General features: G+C 39.0%; 1 protein-coding gene across 3 annotated transcripts in view; it reads right to left on the bottom strand.

Moving 5' to 3' along the window:
- The window catches only part of ADK (adenosine kinase), a 581,536-nt gene that overhangs the window by 25,198 nt on the left and 531,620 nt on the right, over nucleotides 1-24,718 (bottom strand). For all 3 annotated transcript variants that reach the window (XM_003271274.4, XM_003271273.4, XM_003271272.3), the window contains one exon: nucleotides 14,531-14,617. In XM_003271274.4, coding sequence (XP_003271322.1) covers nucleotides 14,531-14,617 — 87 coding nt within the window. The remainder of the gene's footprint in view (nucleotides 1-14,530; nucleotides 14,618-24,718) is intronic.

The raw sequence follows: 24,718 nt of genomic DNA, 5'->3' as shown, positions 1-24,718 counted from the left end.
TGGTTAACTGATTTTAGGGGCTAAATTTCTGGTACTTCTAATTATCCTCTGATGGCTTTACTTAGTGTTTCACAACCATGACAGATGACATTGAAAAACTGCAGTGAAATTCATCCACCCTGACACTGTGCTAAGAACCAGCTTCTCCCTCTCCAAGTAAAATCAATACTCTGTTTGAGTAAACACGTTTACAGCTTTATTAGGATGTCTTGCTTGTTCTGTAACAGCTACTTGAAGCTGTGGTAACAAATCGACTCAACTCAGTTAAACCTAGAGAGCTGGGTAAGAGGCCCATCGATAAGGTTGTTATAAAAATAAACTGCAGGAGATCAGAAAGCTGGAGCAAACAGTCTGGTAAATGTCAATATTTTCCCTTACAGAGGACAACAAAACCAGTGAGATCATGTAGAAAGTCTTTTATCCCCTTAAAAATGTTACTTGTTTCAATTGAATAATGCATTTCCACTTTTTGTGCACAGCTCTTCTGAATGAAATTTTCACTTCCTAATTCCCATGTGCATCTAGAACAGGAGGTTGATATAAATACTTGGTATTTTTCATGTCATTTCAGATTCTTTATTTCCCTTATATTTAGAGACATATTTTGGTCTACACTGACTTTACAAAACGACCCTATCCAAGTTATCTGGAATACCTGTGGTGTTTCAGTCTTACCTTCTTTCTATTAATGAAACAAAATTTTTGTCATCTACATTTGGGAGGACATTTCAATGCAGTGTTCACCCTGGATATAATATCTGTAAGATTGAAGTTGTACATTCAAAATGAGGCCTTCGATGTTTTTACATTTAATAAGAGCACATCATGTTGACTTCAAATAGGTTGCACAACCTCCTGACTGGTGGTAGTACATATAAAATGTCTGCTGCCTGTTAGGAGCAAGCTTCCAGAGTGGTTGTAGCTCTACCAAACAAGGACTCATAACCCCTCACTTACTTGGATGTTCACAGGTTGCTCAAAGAACTAACACCTGGCAGGAAATTCCCACTTCAATTTGGCTAGCTTAGGATATCCAGATGTGACAAAATAATGGTTTCCCCCTGCTGAAAAGTGCTCAGATGTAAACTTTTTGTGTTTTCTACATAGTCTAGTTAGTAAAATTTTGTTTTGGCTTCATATTGCCTAATAATTAGTCATGAACTCAAATAACAACTTGTGACCCAAATTTTAGAAAACTGATTTTTCAGGGAAAATAATAAATATTAAATTTGGAAATAATTGAAAAAGCTACTGTGCCTGCCAGGGTAAGGTCTGACCTAGCAGGTATTTGCATAATGAAAACCAGGCCGGGTGCAGTGGCTCACGCCTGTAATCCCAGCACTTTGGGAGGCCAAGGTGGGTGGATCATCTGAAGTCAGGAGTTAGAGACCATTCTGGCCAATATGATGAAACCCTGTCTCTACTAAGAATACAAAAATTGGCCAGGAGTGGTGGTGCACACCTGTAGTCCCAGCTACTCGGGAGGCTGAGGCTGGAGAATCACTCGAACCTGGGAGGCAGAGGTTGCAGTGAGCTGAGATCACACCACTGCACACCATTCTGGGCAACACAGCAAGACTCTGTCTCAAAAAAAAAAAAAGAAAAGAAAAGAAAAGAAAACTAAAGCTTAAGTGGTGTCAGATCGTGTTAATTGTTGACATGTACAGGAAGTCAATTTAGAGCAAAGGTTCCTTGAAGATAGTTAGGCACAACACACCCTCCCACATAAAGCGAGCAATTGAGAAGCAATGTGTAATATACAGGCAAGTGGTCAGTACTGTAGCTATAAGAATAACTTTATTGTCCTATAGCTACAGCTATGAGAATAACTTCTTATTGCTTCTTTGTGGTGGCTACAAATGGAAACTTACTAAGTTCTGTTAACATGGTATGGGACATTGTATTTGAATTAAAAACAAAACCAAAAGCTCATCAATTTAAAAATGATCTTAATTGTATTTTGTACTGATATAGATAAGATGCCCTTTCACCCTAATCGCTTTCAAAACACTGCTTTAAAAGTCATTCTTCTTCATGGAACATAGATAATACAACACTGGGTCAGAATTTGATTTTAAAGCTAATGTGTGATCTTTTGATGTGGTTCCCAAAATAAAAGTTTAGCATATGCTTCTGTTTATTGTTAAAGTCAAACATCAAGACAAAAAAAGAAAACAAAACAAAAAACCCCTCCTTCTGTGCATTTGGGATATTGACTCTTGACCTATATGTTTCCAAGAGGACTAAATAACAGACGGCTTAACTGACAACTTTTTTTTTTTTTTTTTTTTTTTGACATGGAGTCTCGCTCTGTCGCCCAGGCTGGAGTGCAGTGGCATGATCTTGGGTCACTGCAACCTCCGCCTCCCAGGTTCAAGCAATTCTCCTGCCTCAGCCTCTCGAGTAGCTGGGATTACAGGTGCCCACCATCATGCTTGGCTAATTTTTTGTGTTTTTAGTAGAGGCGGGGTTTCACCATGTTGTGTTGGCTGGTCTTGAACTCCTGACCTCAAGTGATTTGTCCACGTCGGCCTCTTAAAGTGCTGGAATTACAGGCATGAGCCACCGCACTCAGCCTTAACTGACAACTTTCATTTGGATTATGAACATAAGTAACTGCTGCATCATGAATTCAGTAATCTGGCTTCTTGTCTCGTATTTCCAATTAACTCCCTTGGACAACCCATTTTACCTTTCTTTGGGCCTTACGTTCTTCATTCATCAAATGGGGGCTTTTGAATAGATCATGGTTTTCCTACCTGACATCATGAGCCACCAAATAAAATGTGGATAGGGACAAATGGGAGTTTGTTTAATGTCATTTCATTCTTTCTTTTTCTTTTTTTTTTTTTGTGGGTTCATTTCATTCTGATTCAGATAAGATCTCATTTGAAAAGAGTTTCACTACTGGAAACTGAAAACCAGAAAATATGATTTTTTAAAATTTTCCTTTCAGCACGAACACTCTAAACAATATAGTTAAAAACAAAAGATTCAATGGGGCAAAGTAATAGCTGCTGGGATAAAATGATGGTAACATTGTTTATGTGAAGCTGTGCTTATGCCCTAATTCATAAGCAAGATAATTTTGTTATTAAATTTTGTTATTATTTAACTCAGTTCAAAAACCTACATTTGATCAACTGAAAATTTCTCATAGCAGGATGGTTCTAAAATTTTAAGAGCATTTGATGACAGAAATCAGTTTTTAATTTGCCGTTTACTTGGTGGGCTAGAAATATATCTAAACTCGCCAGGCGCGGTGGCTCACGCTTGTAATCCCAGCACTTTGGGAGGCCGAGGCGGGCGGATCACGAGGTCAGGAGATCGAGACCACGGTGAAACCCCGTCTCTACTAAAAATACAAAAAATTAGCCGGGCGTGGTGGCGGGCACCTGTAGTCCCAGCTACTCGGAGAGGCTGAGGCAGGAGAATGGCGTGAACCCGGGAGGCGGAGCTTGCAGTGAGCCGAGATTGCGCCACTGCACTCCAGCCTGGGTGACAGAGCGAGACTCCGTCTCAAAAAAAAAAAAAAAAAAAGAAATATATCTAAACTCTATAAAATGTCAATGTTAATTGGATAATTAAATGAAAAATAAATTAAAAGCCTGTGTTTATACCCCTAGTTTCAGAACTTATATATCTGAAGAGAGAGTAGCTGTTAATTTGACAATCATGCTGCTAATTTTGTTTTATTCAGACCTCTGCTGATAAGTAGCCTTAAAACATCAGAGGTTACGTTTCATGTAAATTATCACATAGTTTGAAATGTTGTGTCTGATGACTTATTTACCACAGTGAAGATTTCTGCTAGGTACTAAGGTTGACTAGGCTCTGCCTCAGTGCTACACACATGTGATTTTATTTATTTAAAGATTACATTAATTACAAAGCCAATAAGGGCAAATTGTAAAAAAAAAAAAAAAAAAAATTCAGACATACAGAGTGGAAAGTGATTATTTCATTCATCCACCTCCAAGTACGTCCACTGTTAGATGTTTGGAGTGTTTCTTCCTGGAACTTTTATAAGTATACATACAACATACACACATAAGACCATTTTTAACAAAATACAAAACACATCATATTATACTTATTGCTCTGTATTCATCTGTTTTTTTTTTTTTTTTCTTTTTGAGACGGAGTTTCACTCTTGTTGCCCAGGCTGGAGTGCAATGGCACAATCTCGGCTCACTGCAACCTCTGCCTCCTAGGTTCAAGCGATTCTCCTGCCTCAGCCTCCCTAGTAGCTGGGATTATAGGCATGTGCCACCACGCCTGGCTAATTTTGTATTTTTAGTGGAGACGGTGTTTCTCCATGTTGGTCAGGCTGGTCTCGAACTCCCGACCTCAGGTGATCTGCCCGCCTCGGCCTCCCAAAGTGCTGGGATTACAGGAGTGAGCCACCGTGCCCGACTTTTTTTTTTTTTTTTTCTTGAGATGGAGTCCTGCTCTGTCGCCCAGGCTGGAATGCAGTGGCGCGATCTCGGCTCACTGCAAGCTGTGCCTCCCAGGTTCACGCCATTCTCCTGCCTCAGCCTCCTGAGTAGCTGGGAATACAGGCGCCTGCCACTGCGCCTGGCTAATTTTTTTGTATTTTTAGTAGAGACGGGGTTTCACCGTGCTAGCCAGGATGGTCTCGATCTCCTGACCTCGTGATCCGCCCGTCTCGGCCTCCCAAAGTGCTGGGATTACAGGCATGAGCCACCATGCGTGGCCTGTACTCATCTGTTAACAGTAAGTATAGAACTTACAGTTCTATACTTGTCTTGTTTACTTTTTATTATTTTGTTTTTTGGGATGGAGTCTTGCTCTGTTGCCCAGGCTAGAGTGTGGTGGTGCCATCCCAGCTCACTGCAACCTCTGCCTCCCGGGTTCAAGCGATTCTCCAGCCTCAGCCTCCCAAGTAGCTGGGATTATAGGCACCCACCACCACACCTTGCTAATTTTTGTATTTTAGTAGAGATGGGGTTTCACCATGTTGGTCAGGCTGGTCTCGAACTCCTGACCTCAAGTGATCAACCTGTCTCAGCCTCCCACAGTTCTGGGATTACAGGCGTGAGCCCCTGTGCCTGGCCTATACTCATCTTCTTTATATGAAGACATGGGTCAGATATTAGAAAAGCCCAACATGAACAGCATTCAAGTCATCACTAATCTTTTAGTGGCATTAAAAAAAAAAACTGGCCAAATAATTTTGTAGAATTTATGAAAAAATATGGTTGATCAGTGAATCCCAGACTTTGGGATTTCATAGAACATTGAAACTTGCCCAAAAGATTTTAGGGATAAACACAGAGCTGGCAAACTTTAATTCTGCTAGATAAGAACATTTTTAAAAAATCCACTATTACCAACATTATTCATAAAGAAAGAAAATTTAACTCCCTCAAAGTAGGAAGGGCAAGATTTAAAACTGAATACATTTAGTTTTATAGAAATTTACTTTCTTGCCCCTGCCTTTTTACATTTTGATATGGACTGATGAAAACTCTTATGTCATAGACAGGTACCAGTCTACAGACCAGTGTTTATAAAACCACTTTGGCTATTTCTCCTCCTTTAGAGAGGAAGGTAAGATGTTGTAGTAATAAAAGGGAGTATAGCAAAATGGCTAGGGCTAAGAACTTTGAGGCCAAATTTTGAGTTTGAATCTTAGCTTTCAATATGATCTTGGGCAAATTACTTAATCTCTCAACACTCTAAGGCTAGAGGAACTGTCCAGGTAAGCACAGGCCCAGCTGTCAACCCACAGATTTGTGGAGCTAAATAAATGAGCTGTTATTTTAGGTAACTAGGTTTTGAAAGTGGTTAGTTATGCAGTAAAAGCTAACTGATACATGTTGGATGTATCAGACAGATATGACATGTAAAATTGACCAGATTCATGTAATAGCAGCTGAGAGAATTATAGGATTCAAATTACTTCCAATTGGCTTACCAATATTCTAGGTCAGGGAACTGACACACATATATTTTGTTATGTCACAATTCTGTTTAAGAAAATGAACTTCAGAAATTTTACTTATGACATTTCCTGTGGACCTCTGCAACTAAATAAAAATTTCCATATCAACATCATTTTCTTAGAATAAATATTTCTCAGTAATCATCAAATATAAGAAACCTAAGGTTCACATCTGAGCTTTGGAGTCTGATAGCCTACATGGTTCAGACTGTCTGTGTCTTATCCACATTCCCAGAAGATAAAGTCCTTTCAATTCCATTATCTATTTACAATTGCTTCTAGATGGAGGCCATTCAGGATATTAGGTCTTTGAGGGAACATTTGTGTTGATGAGAAATTACAGGCTTCATTCTAAAATCATCCTGCATTTCACATAAACTAATTTCTCTCTTTTTTTTAAATCATCACTGGAGAGGATAATCTTTACATTTTTTTAACTAACGAAGGCTCAAATAATCACAGACAGTGTTTATGAAATTTGGTGCTGGTCTAGCTTCAGCTTGACTGAGACTCTGGATGTATAACACTAGTGTAGCATGTAATAAAGCATCCTATCACTGTGCAAGGGTATAGCTCTCTCTTCCCTTATCTTGCGTGTACTTGAACTACTATCTGTGATGAATGTTTCATATCCTTTTTTTTTTTTTGTAGAGACAGTGTCTCCCCCTGTTGCCCAGACTGTAGTGCAGTGGCGTGACCTCAGCTCACTGCAGCCTCAACCTTCTGGGCTAAAGCGATCCTCCCACCTCAGCCTCTTGAGTAGTTGGGACTACAGGCACATGCCACCCTGCTTGGCTATTTTTTTTTTTTTTTTGTAGAGACTGGGGTCTCACTGTGCTGTCCAGGCTGGTCTTGAAATCCTGGCCTCATGTGATCCTCTGCCTCTGCCTCCCAAAGTGTTGGGATTACTGTTGGGATTACAGGTGTGAGCCACCACGCCTGGTCTGTTTCATATTCCTAATGACCAAGCCAATTCCACAGTTCATTTGATGGTTTTAAGAAAAATTTCTGCTCAAGAAATAAAACAGAGAAAATGTCCCATCAGAGCAGAAAGACATGAAAAAGAGTTGTTGACATCGGGTTGTTTAGCAGTGGGCAGCTGTCATCTTGCTCACCATCAAGTAAATCCTCAGCAGACGTGGGTCATATGAAGGTTTTGGTTTTTGTGTGAAGAAGTCTGACAAACAATATATTCAACACTTACCAAGTTGTCTTCTAGCCTTCTGAGATGGAGAGCAAAGGAAGGGGGTAGTGTAGAAAAAAAAAATCCCAAGAATTCTGCACCACTTCTATGCACAGCACAATGAAGCAGCAATTAAGAAGAATGGGGGAGGAAGCTATAAATGTTTGGGACCAAAGAAACAAGGTGAGGATAGAAAATATGAAGATAATTAGAGAGTCTTTATGGTTCTCAGAAGTATAGATAGGTGCCACGTGAAGAGGAAGTGCCATCCTTATTCTGAAAACAACTCTTTAAAATTTTTTTTTAAACCAATGTTCTTTTCTAAACATGAATTAGAGAATAAAATTGTTTTCTGTTTGTTTTTGAGACAGGATCTTGCTCTGTCACCCAGCCTGGAGTGCAGGGGTGCAATCACAGCTTACTGCAGCTTCGACTTCCCAGCCTCCACCAATCCTCCCACCTCAGCCTCCTGAGTAGCTGGAACCACAGGCTTATGCCACCATGCCCAGCTAATTTTTTTATTTTTGGTAGAAATAGGGTTTTGCCACGTTGTCCAGGCTGGTCTTGAACTGCTGAGCTCAAGCTATCCACCTGCCTTGGCATCCCAATGTGCTGGGATTACAGGTGTGAGCCACTGCTCCCAGCCTAGAGAGTGAAATTAGTGTTCCTTTATATTAGATGGGAAATAGGAGAATTATTTGCATTGTGATTGCTAAGTGGTTTTCAGAGTCATTTGCATATTATAGGTAGTATTTTTAAGGGTAATACATTTTTTCTGCTGAAGCTGTTGTGACGATTTTTAAAATAAAGAGTATTCTGGCTGGGGGTGGTGGCTCATGTCTGTAATCCCAAATGAATTGTCATTTTAATGAATTGTAATCCAGCACTTTGGGAGTCCTAGGCAGGAGGACTGCTTGAGGCCAAGAGTTTAAGACCAGACTGGGTAACAGAGTGAGACTCTGTCTCTACAAAAAAATTTTTTAAAAACCCTGTAGTCCCAGTTACTCGGGAGACTGAGGTGGGAGGATGGCTTGAGCCCAGGAGTTTGAGGCTGCAGTGAGCTACGATCGTGCTATTGCACTCCAGCCTAGGTGACAGAATGAGACCCCATCTCCCCCTCCAAAAAAAGTATTATGAGGCAGCACAGTTACTTTATTATCATTCCAAATAAAATATTCTGGCCAGGCACAGTGGCTCATGCCTGTAAATCCAGTGCTTTGGGAGGCTGAGGCAGGTGGATCACCTGAGGTCAGGAGTTTGAGACCAGCCTGGCCAACATGGCAAAATTCCATCTCTACTAAAAATACAAAAATTAGCCAGGCGTGGTGGCGGATGCCTGTAATTCTAGCTATTTGGGAGGCTGAGGCAGGAGAATTGCTTGAACCTGGGAGGCAGATGTTGCAGTGAGCCAAGATTGTGTCACTGCACTTCAGCCTGGGCAACAGAGCAAGACTCCATCTCAAAACAAAAACAAAAACAAAACAAAACAAAAACCAACAAAATAAAATCTTCTAATCTATATGTGGCTCTTAACCATACTTAATGAAGGGTTTTATTTTTGTTTTTTTGTTTTTTTTAAATTCTAAGAATGTTGGTTCTTGGGTGAAGTCTCTAGTCTTTTATCTGAGAGTTGTATATAAGTGCCTACACATAATCTGTCAAAGGTGTACTCATTTTCAGTCTAAAGATGATTTGTAGGTCCTGTCCATAAAACATATGACTAAATCATACTAGATTAACACAGGCTGGTATTGACAGCCCAGTGGGAACATATTGATTAGGTCCTCTTTCATATTATTTGTTATGATTTTTCTTCTCAGTTTCATTTACTGGGAAGACACAGGGGAAGAGATTTCACTGGGAACAATGACAGTGCCTGTCACAAAATGTTCTCAATGTTTCCATTTGTTACTAAGGCAGTGACAAAGAGGGTTCCAAATGAAAAGGCAGACCTGCTGTGACAAAGCACAGCAGGACAACAGGAAGAAATTCTTTCCTGACCTAGGAAATTAGGAAATCATACTTAGAGATTATAGAATTGTCTCCATTTCCAAGAGTACAATCCTAGCACTTGGGCTTTTGAGGAAGAATGTGAAAAGATTAGTTCTATCAGGGCTGGGCAGTGACAAATAAAGGGCAAATATCACAAAGTGCTTAAGACCTCCAAATAGAACAAGGAGCGATGCTTGTAGAGGCTGGAGGGATTTGTTACTGTCACTAAACCCGTGAGATGGAACTATGAATTTAATTTAATTTAATTTATGTACATTTGGGTTACTCATTTTTAAATTATACATGAAAATCCATGATGTAGTCATATATCTTTTTAGCTGGCTAAAGGAACACATGGCACTCTGGTACTGATATAGATAATTAGCACATGGTAGCTGGAGTGATACTTTATCCAAAACTTGAAATTTATGCAAAGAAAATTATTGTCCTTCAGAGAGTTAAATTACCACAAAGTGGACCAAAATATAGATATGCAAAGTCACAAAAGACAGAAATACTCAGGCCAGCAAAACTTGAAAGTTACAGGATGAATATATTAACCATCCAAAGATAGAATGTGTCAATCAGAAAGAAGATATGTTAATTAGGCAATGAAGCAAAGAAAAATAAACTACATAGTAAATGTAAAAGTTGCCACTGCCTGAGATTCATTCCCAAGGTGGAAGGAGTCGATAACTATTATTTTTTTAATTAATTAATTAATTTTTTTGAGACAGGGTCTCACTCTGTCACCCAGGCTGGAGTGCAGTAGCAAGATCTTGACTCACTGCAAACTCTGCCTCCTGGGTTCAAGTGAATCTCCTGCCTCAGCCACCCAAGTTGCTGGGACTTCCCATGCCCAGCTAATTTTTCTATTTTTAGTAGAGATGGGGTTTCACCATATTGGCCAGGCTGGTCTCAAACTCCTGGCCTCAAGTAATCCACCTGCTTCGTCTTCCCAAAGTGCTGGGATTACAGGCATGATTTCCCACCACACCTGGCTGATTTAGCACTTACATTTAAGTCTTTGATCCATTTTGTTAATTTTTCCATATGGGCAGGGCCTCAGCCTCCCGAGTAGCTGGGACTACAAGCGCATGTTACCACGCCCGGCTAATTTTTTGTATTTTTAGTAGAGACAGAGTTTCACCATGTTGGTCAGGCTGGTCTCAAATTCCTGGCCTCAAGTGATCCGTCTGCCTTGACCTCTCAAAGTGCTAGGATTTCAGGTGTGAGCCACTGTGTCAAGCCAACAGTTGTTATTTCTAATGCCAGTAGAAAGGCTCCTGCTGGTGTGGAGAGGGAGCAGGGGGTTTTAACCAATGGATCTTTTAGTATTTCCACCTAACAAGACCATTTCTGTTGCAAGATAGATGCATCAGGCTGTTAGATGGGTGCTATTGATAGGGACAGGAGGCAGGCAAATTTCTGGGCAGAAGAGGGTAGGTCTCTGGTGAGTGCCCCATCTTAAAGCCAAAAAGCCTAATACCATGGCCCAAAGTGAGAATTTACATCCTTGTTTTCCTGCTCAAATGTTGCCTTTTCCAAAATCACCCATGGCCCACCCCACCCACAATCTTGTGCCCATAAAAACCCCAGGCTCAGTCGACAGAGAAAGGAGAAGAGGAGAAGCAGCTGGATGTTGGAGACCATGGTTGGACATCAGAGAGAAGCAGCTTGACTTCAGAGGGACAGCTTGATGGCATAGCTTTGGAGAGGAGTCTGGCTGGGGATGACTGGACTCCAAGGGATTATCTTCCTGGTCCATCCCCCTTTCAGCTCTCCTTCCTGTTGAGAGCCACTTTCATCGGCAATAAAATCCCCTGCATTTACCATCTCCAATTCGTTTGTGTGACCTCATTTATCCTGGACACCGGACAAGAACTCGGGTGCCATTAGTGTGGGTGCAAAGGGCTGTCACACTGGTGACAATGGAGGGTCACTCCACTGAGCTATTAACGCTTAAGCTGTCTACGGACAGCAAAGCTAAAAGGGTACTGTAACGCTTCTTCTGGGGATCCAGGGGTCATGGGCACCTTCCCTTAGATGCTGCCACTGGTCTGGTATAGAGTTCGCTCTTACCAGTGCCCAAAAGTGCTCAGCCCAGCTCCTGCACCTGCTCACGTGTGCTCCCCCTCCTGTGAGCGGTGGAGAAGCGAGTGAGTGAAGTTTGCTCCTGCTGGCACCAAAGTGGCCGGCTAGTTCCAGCGCTCACACACCGCAGTTTCTGCCTGAGAAGGGCTTAGGGAAATATCCCGCTTCACTATTAAACAGCTGATTCATATAACTCTCTTATTCAGAGTCCATGCTAACTAAGCAAGTTTATCATTTGGCTTTCTGTATCTCTGTAGTGCAATCGATTCTACTGCTTAGCAAAAAGCTCTTGGTTCAAACTCACCAGGGACTACAGTTCTTGGATTCTCTTCCCTTTCAGTTTTTCTTTCTTTTCCTCAACAATCTTACCTTAGAGTCCTCAGAACCCTGTCAGATTACAAAAGATCCCTTTCAATAAATGAAGTCATCTACTCAGATAACAGGAAGATTCTCTGGCAAAACCAGCTTTTGTCAGGAAGGCTGGTCTGTGGTTCTCAGTTTTAATGATGAGATTTACATAAATGTTTAGAGAAGCAGTATTAGTGTGGTGAGTAAAAGCACTGACTTTGGAGCCAGGCTTTCTAGGTTTGAATCCTGGCTCTGCTACTCTCTAGCCATGAGACTACGGGCACATTATCTCACCTTTGTTTGTCTCTGTTTTTTTCATCAGTAAAGTAGGGGTAAAAATAATCTACCCCCAAGAAGCTTTTGTGAACACTAAATTAGTTAATATATATATATAAAGTGTTTAAGATATTGTTGGTTAGTAGGTACTGTATAAAGGTTATCTATTGCTATTACTTTGTAGCTTGACTCACATTTGACAGAATGTGCTAAAGATGGAAACATGAGTATTCCATTAACAAACTGACATTAGGATGTTCATCTCATTGCATGACCCAGTGTTTTGGGATGTGATTACCCTGGGAACTGAGTAGGTTTAAAGTGAGAAAAATGGCTATCTAATTGTATTACCAGTAAAGTTCTGCCTATTTCTACCTGCCTTCCACTTTTCTCTATTCTGATTTCAACAATGTGTAGTGAAATCCAGTGTTTGGAGCTTTGAAATGCTAGAAATGAATAAAATGAGGAAGCTCCCCATGATTTAAAAAGTGTTTGGCAACTATAGTCTGTAGGCCAACTCTGGCCTATGGTATGTTTTTGTATAGCTGGAGAGTTAGGAAAGGTTTTTACATATTAAAAGTGCTGTAAAAAAACAAAACACAAGCAAGCAAACAAAACAAGAAGATATGCAATACAGCCTGTATATGACTTGCAAAGCCTAAAACAGTCACTGTTTGGCCTTTAAAAAAAAAAAGATTGTGGATCTCTGTTCTATACTCTTTTTCTTTTTTGCTTACTAAACTATACCCCAACAATAAATATAATGAAGTAAGATTAAAAAGAGGCTGAAAAATCCTCTAACGAAAAATCCCAATTGCTTTGATGAAGTAGTTTATTTATTGCTGTAACCACAATACAAATGGTAGCTAGCTGTTCCTACCTCAGTATCCCAAGAATGGCCTCTCCCTCCCTCAAAAAGTCTATATGTTCTCACCTAGTATCGGTAGCATTACAGATGGTTAGGTGTCTGTAACAGAATCTGTTGTTGCAGGGCCAGGAAGCCTAGTAACCCAAGGCCAGAGGTAGTGGCTATTTAGGTCACCATCAAATCTATGATGGCCTCATTATGTGTCCTACTGAATGTCAAAGAAATAGAATACTTCATGTTTTAAAGATTTTAAAGTACTTAAGTATGTACATACAGTGTATAAGTTTAAAAGTTTCTAGACTAAGATTCCTGGTTTGACCAATTTCTAACCAAGAAATCACTAGAGTTTTCTTAATGTATTACAGAATATGGCTAAATTCAGAATAAAATATTTTTAGCCTACATACATCTATAGCTCTAAAGAGTAAAAAATAGGAAAATTGGCTGCTAAGTACTCTAATATTATCACTAATGAAGACTTTCCAAGCAAGGAAATAAAAAACACAATCATAACAGTGAAGTAGAATGTTGTCTGTAGTGCAGACTCTTTCCAAAGAATACAGGGCATGGGGCATCCTGATGGTTATAGTTCATTTAAAACTGGGCAGGACCAGCCTGTCCAATATGGCAAAACCCCATCTCCACTAAAAGTACAAAAATTAGCCAGGTGTGGAGGCACGCACCTGTGGTCCCAGCTGCTCGGGAGGCTGAGGCAGGAGAATCATTTGAACCCGGGAGGCGGAGGTTGCAGTGAGCTGAGATTGCACCACTGCACACCAGCCTGGGAAAGAGAGTGAGACTCCATCTCAAAAAAAAAAAAAAAAAAAAAAAAAAGAAAGAAAAGACTGGGCATGAATAGTTTTAGAGAAAGAAAAATAAAAATTTATGTTGGTAAAAGACCATTAAAATAAAATATTAAGTTAAAACCATCACATAAACTTAAGTAACTTTCCCATGATTCAAATTATCCTCCAGAGAAAAAGGGACAATGGTCAGCTCCACTTGCTTGCTTTTTTTTTTTTTTTTTTAAATTAACCTGGTCTGGCTTGATGTTAAGAGAAAGAAACAGAGACCGGGAAACACCCCTTTGGGGTATCTTTGAGGAAGCGAAAGCTTTCTAGAGACTATAAACTAGCTTAATTAACTACACTTAACTAGAAGGAATTTAGATTTGTCAAAAGAATTTTTGAATCAGATTTTAGATCAATCTAAGTCAACAAGCCAAAAATCTTCTATTGTCTTGATTTTATTTTTGAGTATTCATTACCAAAATCATTAGTTCATATAAAATTTGCCAGTTCTTATTGAGCCAAAAATAGGCAAAAATTTAACCCTTCTTAGTATAACAAACAACCACTAGTGTGTTTGAAACAGATGTTTTAACCAAAGGATATCATCCAAAGACATCATCCTTAGTTATTAGCATACTGTTTAATATTCATCACAACTTGTTTTAAAGAACCAAAATGTGTTAACATTTAAGCCTGAAGGGCTATGAATATACTATATATTGTACTTGATGCAGTTTGTTTATGCAATTTTCTGACAGATACAATTAATCTTGTGAAAATGACTGGGGTATAGCATAGTAGCAAATTATCTTTTCCAAACACAAATTTTTCCTGTGGTAAAATCCTCTTATAATACTGACAATGATAGAAGTATATGGAAAGAACTTCAGAAGTTAATTATTTAAAAGAAGAAATTAAAAGTTATTAAATGAATAAATCTTGGTTATATGGTAGAAACAAGGGTTAAAATGTTTTACTTGTAAGTAAGAATGAAATAAATTAGTCTGTACCTCCAACAAATGCATCTCCAGCTCCATTGGTATCAATAATTTCTTTCTGGTCTTGATCCAAGACAGCAAAAGCAGTGACTTCACTTTCTGCAATTAGAGCAAAAGAAAGGCAGAATGACTTCTCTTTGTTAACACTCAATACAAGCTCACCCAGTAACATCTGAAGCTCCTTCAGCACTCATCATTCAAAGAGAGACAGGATATAAGCTCCATATTCTGTACAGGGGCACTTGGGAACTAAGGTGCAAAATCATCTGCAAGTAATACTTTTTTGTTAACTTTCAGCATACAGATGCTGCTGTATACGTCTTATGAGAGTTATATCTAGGTAGTTCACATTGTTTTTTGGAATGACTACAAATGGTAGCAGTACCTTTCTGGACAGTGCAAATGAACAGAAGCCATAAACTAAAGGAAGTGTTGGTATGGATTGGATCATGGGTTTCTAATAAAGCTTCAAGCCTGACTATATTCCTGGCAGTGAAATGTTGGATACAGTTAAAGAGTTGTAAATTTAAAAAAATATAAATAATGAATATTGGGTGTTTCTTTATAGAAAATCACAATAGCACAATAAAAACATTACTATTATTCTGTTAAAATACTTCTTCCCAATGTCAAGAATTCTTTATTTTAGTTGGTTTATTAAAAATAACCCAATCTGGTTATGTTTTGCAAAGAAGTCACTATCTGTCAGCTGGCAAAAGGGAAAGCTACTACTGAATGCATGGGCAGAACAAAAAGGACAGTGCAACGGGATCTTGCCCTAGCGTAGTCTGGACCAGGGCTTACTTGTTTTGACTACAGAGTAACCTAATTTAGTACTTTAAATGTGGCACATGACAGTGGAATGGACTTATCTGTGATGAAATCTGGCTTACAAGATACATCTGCAACCAATTGGACAGTGCTTCTTATCGGGGGCTGGAACTTCTGAAATCATAAATTTGCATCCCTGTGGGGACAGAGTGGCTAAAGACTCGTAAACTTCAGTCTCGTTTAAGATCAAGAGGGAGGCAAAAGGAGATCTTGAGAAACTTAAGAAAGGTATTAATAAAGAGCATGGAGAATCTTCAAAAGCATATTCTGTCTAGCTTTTGCTACTTGCTCTTAACGGATACTTTCAACAAGAGACATAAATATGTTAATGAAAAGACTCTCCTGGAACGATTGATATTCAAGAAGAGGACTCGTTTACTTAGTCAATCTTTTTAAAAATCTTTTTTTTTTTAGGTCTTGCTCTGTCATCCAGGCTGGAGTGCAGTTGTGTAATTATAACACACTCCAGCCTTAACCTCCTGGGCTCGAGGGATTCTCCTGTCAGCCTCCTGTGTAGTTGGGACCACAGACATGCAGCACCACAGCTGGTCAATTTTTTGCTTTCTTTTGCGGGGGGTGGGTGGGTAGAGACAGGGTCTCACTTTGTTGCCCAGGCTGGTTTCAAACTCCTGTGCTCAAGCAATCCTCCTGGCTTGGTCTCCCAAAGAGCTAGGATTACAGGCATGAGCCACTGTATCTGGCTTAAACTTTTTTTTTTTGAGACGGAGTCTCATTCTATTGCCCAGGCTAGAGTGCAGTGGTGTGATCTCAGCTCACTGCAACCTCCGCCTCCTGGTTCAAGCGATTCTCCTGCCTCAGCTTCCCAAGCAGCTGGGATTATAGTTGTGCTCCACCACGCCCAGCTAATTTTTGTATTTTTAGTAGAGACAGGTTTTGCCATGTTGGCCAGGCTGGTCTTGAACTCCTGACCTCAAGTGATCTGACTGCCTCAGCCTCCCAAAGTGCTGGGATTAGGCGTGAGCCACCATGCCCGGCCAAACTCTTTAAGTAAGTGAACTTTCCACATTTTGTAACATGAGGGCCTACATGGCAGTTGACAAGATTTTGATTAATTGAAAGTTATGGCACAAATATCCAGAATTACATTTTCTAGAGAGTATATATAGTACAAACTACTATACAGGCCAAAAAAAAAAGTAAGCAGACTTTATTAGAAATACTTGGGAAAGGTCTGCAGTCTGATTTAGGAAAAGGTCTGTACCATAAATACTTATAAAGAAATCTGGTTTTACTACTTCCAAGTACAAGCTATACTATACAGGGAAACAACAACTATAAACTAAAACCAAACAGGTACTAAATAAGTAAAATGAGCTCAAGTTAATGAAACCATTACTATTTATAATACATTTACATTATGTAATAATCTAACATGTCTATAAAACATTTTAGGTAATATAAGAATTAATCACTAGATTTATAGATTGGAAAATAATTATATATAAATGGTAAGTAAACCAAAATTACATAGCATTCCTTGAGCTCCTCGTTTGAAAACAATTATTTATTTTTGACTGCATATTTATTTATGAACAGAACCTAATCGACAACGGAAGAGATTATTTTGAATTTTATTTTTAAGAATCATGACTTCTGGTCAGGCATGGTGGCTCACACCTGTAATCCTAGCACTTTGGGAGGTGGAGGTGGGCAGATCACGAGGTCAGGAGTTCAGCCAGCCTGGGCAACATGGTAAAATCCTGGCTCCACTAAAAATACAAAAAAAAATTTGCCGGTCGTGGTGGTGCCTGCCTGAAATCCCAGCTACTCTGGAGGCTGAGGCAGGAGAATTGCTTAAACCCAGGAAGCAGAGTTGCAGTGAGCCAAGATCGCACCACTACACTCCAGCCTGGGCGACAGAGTGAGACTCCCTCTTGGAGAAAAAAAAAAAAAAAAAAAAAAAAAAAAAGAACCATGACTTATTGATCTAAATTGCTGAAAATTCTACATAAATGCAGCTTTATAATGCTTTTTTGTGGAATATATATATATATATATATATACATCATTGAGATACTTTATCCTTAGTTGTCATATGAAGTTCAATTTCCTGAAATACAAAGTAGAATTATTTTCTACCTTTTTACACTTATCAGTACAAATAAATATATAAGAATATCATATATGCAAAAGATGTGTCATTAACTCAGTTTTCATTATTTTCTATTATCTAAAGAACCACAAGAACTCCTTTCAAAATGATGACTCTGAAAAATCTTCAATAATATTTATGTTTTATTACATTTTTAGTATGCTCTCATTTTCAAATGACTTAAGCTGGTTTACAGATCTATATAAAAAGTCACGGCCGGGCACAGTGGCTCTCGCCTGTAATCCCAGCACTTTGGGAGGTTGAGGTGGGTGGATCACTTGAGGTCAGGAGTTTGAGACCAGCCTCGCCAACATGGTAAAACCCTGTCTCTATTAAAAATACAAAAATTAGCTGGGCGTGGTGGCATGTGCCTGTAATCCTAGCTACCTGGGAGGCTGAGGCATGAGAATCGCTTGAATCTGGGAAGTGGAGGTTGCAGTGAGCAGAGATCATGTCACTGCACTCCAGCCTGGGCAACAGTGAGACTCAGTCTCAAAAAAAAAAAAAAAAAAAGTCACAAAACTAACAGTTTTTACTGGCATGACCTATTTCATAGCTATTCTAGGAAATTTATTATATGAACACATGAAGTACATTCACTAAATCTGAATATACACTTACAGGTAAGGACGTTATTTAACCAATGAAGCCTAAGACACTCACATGACTCTCACTGGGACCTAGTTTTCTTAGACATGAAATGGGCCTGGAGTAGCTGTGGGAACAATTAGTAAAAACTAGCTTTCTGCACTAATTGTAGAAAAATGACCCGGTTAGTTTTGATCAATTACTTCTACCTAAGAGCTTAAGATTATTCATAGCATTTATTTCTCAATTCTTCACAAACTTTTTCTACAGTGAGAAGGAAAAGGGTTGGGAATAATTATTATTCCTACTTTCTGGATTTCTAAAAAACCACTAAATCATAAGCTTCCCCAAGCAGACAGGAAACAAACACTAACAATTCAGTTGATAACAGATTTGTTTTGTGTCATTTATTAGATAAGACTGAAGAGTGCCTTCATTCAAAACAATAAAATTTAGCTTACCTAGAATACAAAATAATCAATTTTAGGCATTCTCTAGACACTTCATACAAATAATTTACTCTTCACTTAAATATGAGACAAGCTTCACTACCTAATCACTTACGAGGCCAATCTAGTTAGAATAAAAACATCTTCATGCATCAATAATGAAAGTCAATTATAGTAGAGATGGTTAAGTTTCTACAACTGCCACAATATCTAATTGAACAATAATAAAAATCCAGTCACTCAATGCCAAACAATTAAATGTTTCTGCAGTTTTACCTCCACTAAATTAACTATATATTTTAGCACTAGATACACATAACCTCACGATATCCTTAGAAAATTTTGTTCAAAGTATTTTTAAAATGCCACATTGTTATTGTTTTGTTGATGTCCTAAACTGTTGAGAAGATACAAATGAAGGTGATCCAGCAGGTTGAAAGGCAGGTAGGCAGGTGTTTTTCTTTCTTTCTTTTCTCTCTCTTCCTTTTCCTTCCTTTCTTCATTCTCCTTCTGTCTCTCTCTCTCTGTCTCTCTCTCTCTCTCTCTTTCAAGAGCTAAGGTCTCGCTCTGCCTCCCAGGCTGGAGTGCAGTGGTGTGATCATGGTTCACTGTAGCCTCAAACTCCTGGGCTAAAAGGATCCTCCTGCCTCAGCCTCCTAAGCAGCTATGACTACAGGTGCAAGCCAACATACCTGGCTAATTTTTAAATTTTTTTGTGGAGACGGGGTCTTGCTTTGTTCTCCAGGCTGGTCTTGAGCCCTTGGCTTCAAGCGATCCTCCTGCCTCAGCCTCCTAAACACCAGGCATGAATCACCACACTTGGCCTGGTGTTTTTCAACCTCAAGGTAAAATGCAGTCACTACCCCTGCCACTGCCTCTGACCCAGCATCAATAGGCATGGAAGAAACAGAAAAGTGATGGTAAAAACTTCTCCAGAAAGTGAAAAGTATGACTATGTAAAAACCAGAACCCTTCACATTCTTGTAAGAGGCTCCTGTATCTTAGCCATTGCTTATAATAAGGTAATCTCCATAGTATTAAAATGTTTTTGTTTGTTTCTTTTAAAAAACTATTTAGAAATAATTTTACATTAACAGAAAAGTTCCCAGAAAAATACAACTTCTATGCAACATTTATCCAGATTTACCATTTTTTAACATTTTGCCACATTTAGTTGATCATTCCTCCCATATATATAACATTATTTATTCTTTCAAACTTTTTTAGCATTTGTGGTATATATTATGCCTTTTACCCCTTAATACTTACTTTGGTGTGTATTTCCTAAGAGTGATGATATTCTGTTAGCCAGGTTATAGTTGATAAACACAGAAAACAACATTTTAATCTAATCTATAGTCCACAGTCCAATTTTCTTAATTGTCCAAATGCATTTTATAGCAATATTTTTCATCTGGTACAGAATTCAGTCCAGAATCACATATTACTTTTTTTTTTTGAGATGGAGTTTTGCTGTGTTGCCCAGGCTGGAGTGCAGTGGCACGATCCTGGCTCACTGCAACTTTCACCTCCCAGGTTCAAGCGATATCCTTCCTCAGCCTCCTGAGTAGCTGGGACTACAGGTACGTACCACCATGCCTGGCTAATTTTTGTATTTTAGTAGAAACGGGGTTTCACTATGTTGGCCAGGCTGGTCTTGAACTCCTGACCCCAAGTGATCTGCCCACCTTGGTCTCCCAAAGTGCTGGGATTACAGGCGTGACGCAACACACCTGGCCACATATTACTTTTAGTTGTGCTTGCTTTTAATTTAACTTTTTGAGTAGGTAATGCATTCGTATGATTCAAAAATATAAAACATATGAAAAGCTATGTTATAAAATCTCCCTCTCTTCATCTCTACCCTTCAGCTGGTTTCTGCTCCTTCTACTTCCCAATCTGGTTATCACTGTTATTGCTTTCTTATATACCCTTCTAGAATTTTTCTATGCATATACAATAAACTGCATTCTTATTTTTTTCCTCCCCTCACCCACACAAAGAAAGGTATCATACTATCTAGGCTACTCTGGATCATATTTTAAAATCTTGGTATCTTTCTAAATTGGTAAACAGAGAATGTCCTCATTATTTTTTATTGCTGCATAATAGTCCATTACATGGATACAGTATAATTTATTTAACCAATCCTTTACTGATGGACTTTTAGGGTATTTTCAATCTTCTATTATTATAAACAATGTCACAAAGCATTAATTCTTTTAAACAGACCTTAAATTTAACTATTTTGCTTCATAGGTCAATAATATCATTCCAGCTTTATAGAGAGAACTGATAGAAGGAAACTAAATTGTTATACTAACAGCATGAAATATGCCTATATCAAGGAATAGGGAAAAAACGAGAATCCAGAAGTGCTTTTCTTTTCACTAGGACACACATATCAGGATGTGAGCAAAGACACCCTGCTCAGACTGCCCTAATAAACAGGGCAATAAAACAGATGATGAACTCTGCTAATAATAGAGATTTATAGAACAATCCTAATTAACAAGGACTTTTGAGGCATAAAGAGCTCTGAGTTAATTTAATTTTCTAGTTAACTAAAGAAAAAGCAGTCTTTTTATTTGGAAATCTTTCTAAATGTATTAATATAATAATATGCCATGACATCCCTGCTTTAATTAGTTTAGTTTATTGAACTGAATAAAATTTTTCTTTGATAATAGAGAATCCTACAGCACATCTTAATGTCATTATTCTGAACACAAATTCTTACTGTAGTTCCAAAGGTTTAAGTGCTTCCACAAAAAGTTGGAAAAACTAAATGTTCATGGGAAGTACACTGGATTAGGAGCAAAAAAGCCATAGTTTTAGTCTAATTTCGGCTTAGCTATTTTATTTAATAAATATTTATTAAGATTCTACCATGGGTCAGGTACTTTATTAGGGACTGGGAATACAGATGTGAATAGGATAAAAACTGCTTTTATGAGGCCAACATTCTAGTGGGGATAGACAATACACTAGTAACAAATATAAAACAAGCTAATTTGATATATATATTTCGATATATATAAAATATATATATTTCGATATATAAAATATATATATTTCGATATATATAAAATATATATATAATACATATATATTTCGATATATATATAAAATATATATATAATACATATATATTTCGATATATATATAAAATATATATATAATACATATATATTTTGATATAAAATCTTGCTCTGTTGCACAGGCTGGGGTACAGTGGTGCAGTCTTGGCTCATTTCAACCTCCACCTCCTGGGTACAAGCTATTTTTGTGCCTCAGTTACTCTTAGCTGGGATTACAGGCATGCACCACTATGCCCAGCTAACTTTTTGTACTTTTAGTAGAGATAGGGTTTCAACATGTTGGCCAGGCTTGCCTTGAAATTGTGATCTCAAGTGATCCATGATCCACCCGCCTTGGCCTCCCAAAGTGCTGGGATTACAGGCATGCACTACCATGCCCGGCCTAATTTGAGATATTAATAGGTGCCGTACAGAAAATAAAACAGGATGATATGATGAAGTGTGACAAGGGAGGGGAGTTAATTTACATAGGTATTACTTCCTCAATGAGGAGGTGATATTTGAGTTGAGATTTCAAGGGTAAGAAGGCACAAGCCATGTGAAGTTCCAGGGGTAGAACATTCAAGTGCAGAGGCCCCAGACTAGCAACAAGCTTGGCAAACTAAGACTGCTGAAGCTAAAGAAGGCCACTGTACCTGGAGTATGCTGAATGTGGCGGTTTTGCAGGATTTCATTCTATGTAAAATGGGAAACTGTTGGAAAGTTTTAAATAAGGGAGTGATGCAATCTCATCTTTGATATGAAAATATTGCTGGGCACAGTGGCTCATGTCTGTAATCCCAGCACTTTGGGAGGCTGAGGGGGGAGGACTGGCTGAGCCCAGGAGTTTGAGACCAGACTGGGAGACATGGCGAAACTTCGTCTCTATCCAAAGTGGAAAAATCAGCTGGATGTGGTGGTGCACATCTATATTCCAAGCTACTCAGTAGGCTGAGGTGGGAGGATCGCTTGAGCCCAGATGGTCGAGGCTGTAGTGAGCTATGATTGTGCCACTGCTCTCCAGCCTGCGTGACAGAGCAACACCCTGTCTCAAAAGAAAATTATTTTTGGCAGCCTGACAGAGAATGGACAATGGACTGGAATGGCAGGGGTTGAGGGTGGGGTCAATAATGCTACTTACCAAGAATCCTTGGGCAAGCCACAGTGTAATTTAAACTCAGTGTTATTACCTAAAAAATGAAGATAATATCTGTTCTACCTATTTTCTGTGACTATTATATGGATTAAGTATTAACAGTGTTATAAAAACACCCTGACAATATAAAGTCCTATATAATATTATAAGGTATTTTTAGGAGCTTATTTTATTCAATCAGGTAATAAGTATTTGTTGAACAATAGCTATGAGCTCATTAGATCTCAAAGAACAATAGTTATGATACTCTGTTAGATCCTCTGGCGGAGATACAGGAAAAATATTAAGACATGATCTATCTTCTCAAGGAGCTTAGAATCTAGATGGAAAGAGAAACCTAGCATATATCAAAGAATTTGTGAAATATCACACAATGTAATATCTATTATAACTGCAACAGGAGTTCAAAAAAGGGAAGGAACAATATGAGTTTAACTGGAGATGCTTTCACGGAGAAGACTGAACTTAAACTAGGTCTTAAAGATGTGGATAATGAAGAAGAGAGGAAAAGAAAGGTGTGTATGTCCCAAGAGGAATAGAGACAGAAGAAAGTTTATATATCAAGTAAGGCAAGAAATAAATCAAGATGGGTGGGATCTAGCCATTTCTAGGGAGACTTTGAAAGCCAGGCAAAAGTTTGGAATTGATACATCAGGCAATGGAATGCAATGGTAGTTATCTGAGTGAAAAAGCACTGCATCAAATGCTTTGCATACTTTATCTCATCTAATTCTCACATGAGTAAGGTATCACTAACCTTATTTTATAAATGATGACATTGAGGCTCACAGAGTTTGTCAACTGCCTAGAGTCCCATGGCAAAGGCAGGAATTTGGGACAAATGAATTTAAGAGAAGTAGTAAAATATGATCCCAAAGTTGTCATTCAAGTAATCTTGCTACTATTTTTCTGAAAAAAAGGTGATCATGGAATAAATAGATTTTGATTCACTGTTATACAGCAGTTAACTGACATTTAAATTCCCTTAAGCCTGGTACTGATAACCAAATTTGACTAAATTAAGTTGATATATTCTCCATAGAGAGTAGAGGGAGTATAACTGTGGTTAAGTGTGTAAGTCAGACTGCTTGGGTTCACATTACAGATTTGCCATTTACAATCTGATAATCAAATTAAATTTTCCTTTTTTTTTTTTCTTTGAGACGGAGTCTCACTCTGTCACCCAGGCTGGAGTGCAGTGGCACAATCTCAGCTCACTGCAACCTCCACCTCCCGAGTTCAAGCGATTCTTCTGCCTCAGCCTCCTGAGTAGCTGGGACTGCAGGTGCGCGCCACCACGGCCAGCTAATTTTTGTATTTTTAGAGGGATGGGGTTTCACCATATTGGCCAGGCTGGTCTCGAACTCCTGACCTCATGATCCACCCGCCTCGGCCTCCCAAAGTGCTGGGATTACAGGCATGAGCCACTGCGCCCGGCCTCTTTTTTTTTGAGACAGGGTCTCACTTTGTCACCCTGGCTGGAGTGCAGTGGTGCAATCTCGGCTCAGTGCAGCCTCAACTTCCCTGGCTCAAGTGATCCTCCTATCTCAGACTCCCAGGTAGCTGGGATTACAGGTGCATGCCACCATGTACTTTTTGTAGAGAAGAGTTTTCACCATGTTGCCCAGGCTGGTCTCAAACTCCTAGGCTCAAGTAATCCTCCCAACTCGGCCTCCCAAAGTGTTGGGATTACAGGCATGAGCCACTGTGCCAGGCCAATTTTCTCATATTTAAAATAGGAGGCTAGACACGGTGGCTCATGTCTGTAATCCCAGCATTTTGGGAGGCTGAGATGGGCAGATCGTTTCAGCTAATAAGTTTGAGACCAGCATGGGTAGCATGGCAAAACCCCATCTCTACAAAAAATACAAAAAAACTAGCCAGGTGTGGTGGTGCATTTCTGTAGCTCCAGCTACTGGGGAGGCTGAGGTGGGAGGATGGTTTGAGTCCAGGAGGCGGAAATTGCAGTGAGCAGAGATCGTG

The sequence above is a fragment of the Nomascus leucogenys genome, chromosome 18, assembly GCF_006542625.1.
Source record: "Nomascus leucogenys isolate Asia chromosome 18, Asia_NLE_v1, whole genome shotgun sequence".
In the NCBI taxonomy this organism is placed as follows: Eukaryota; Metazoa; Chordata; class Mammalia; order Primates; family Hylobatidae; genus Nomascus; species Nomascus leucogenys.
Note: the sequence above shows the minus strand (reverse complement) of the source record. Positions and strands in the feature narration are given on the sequence as shown.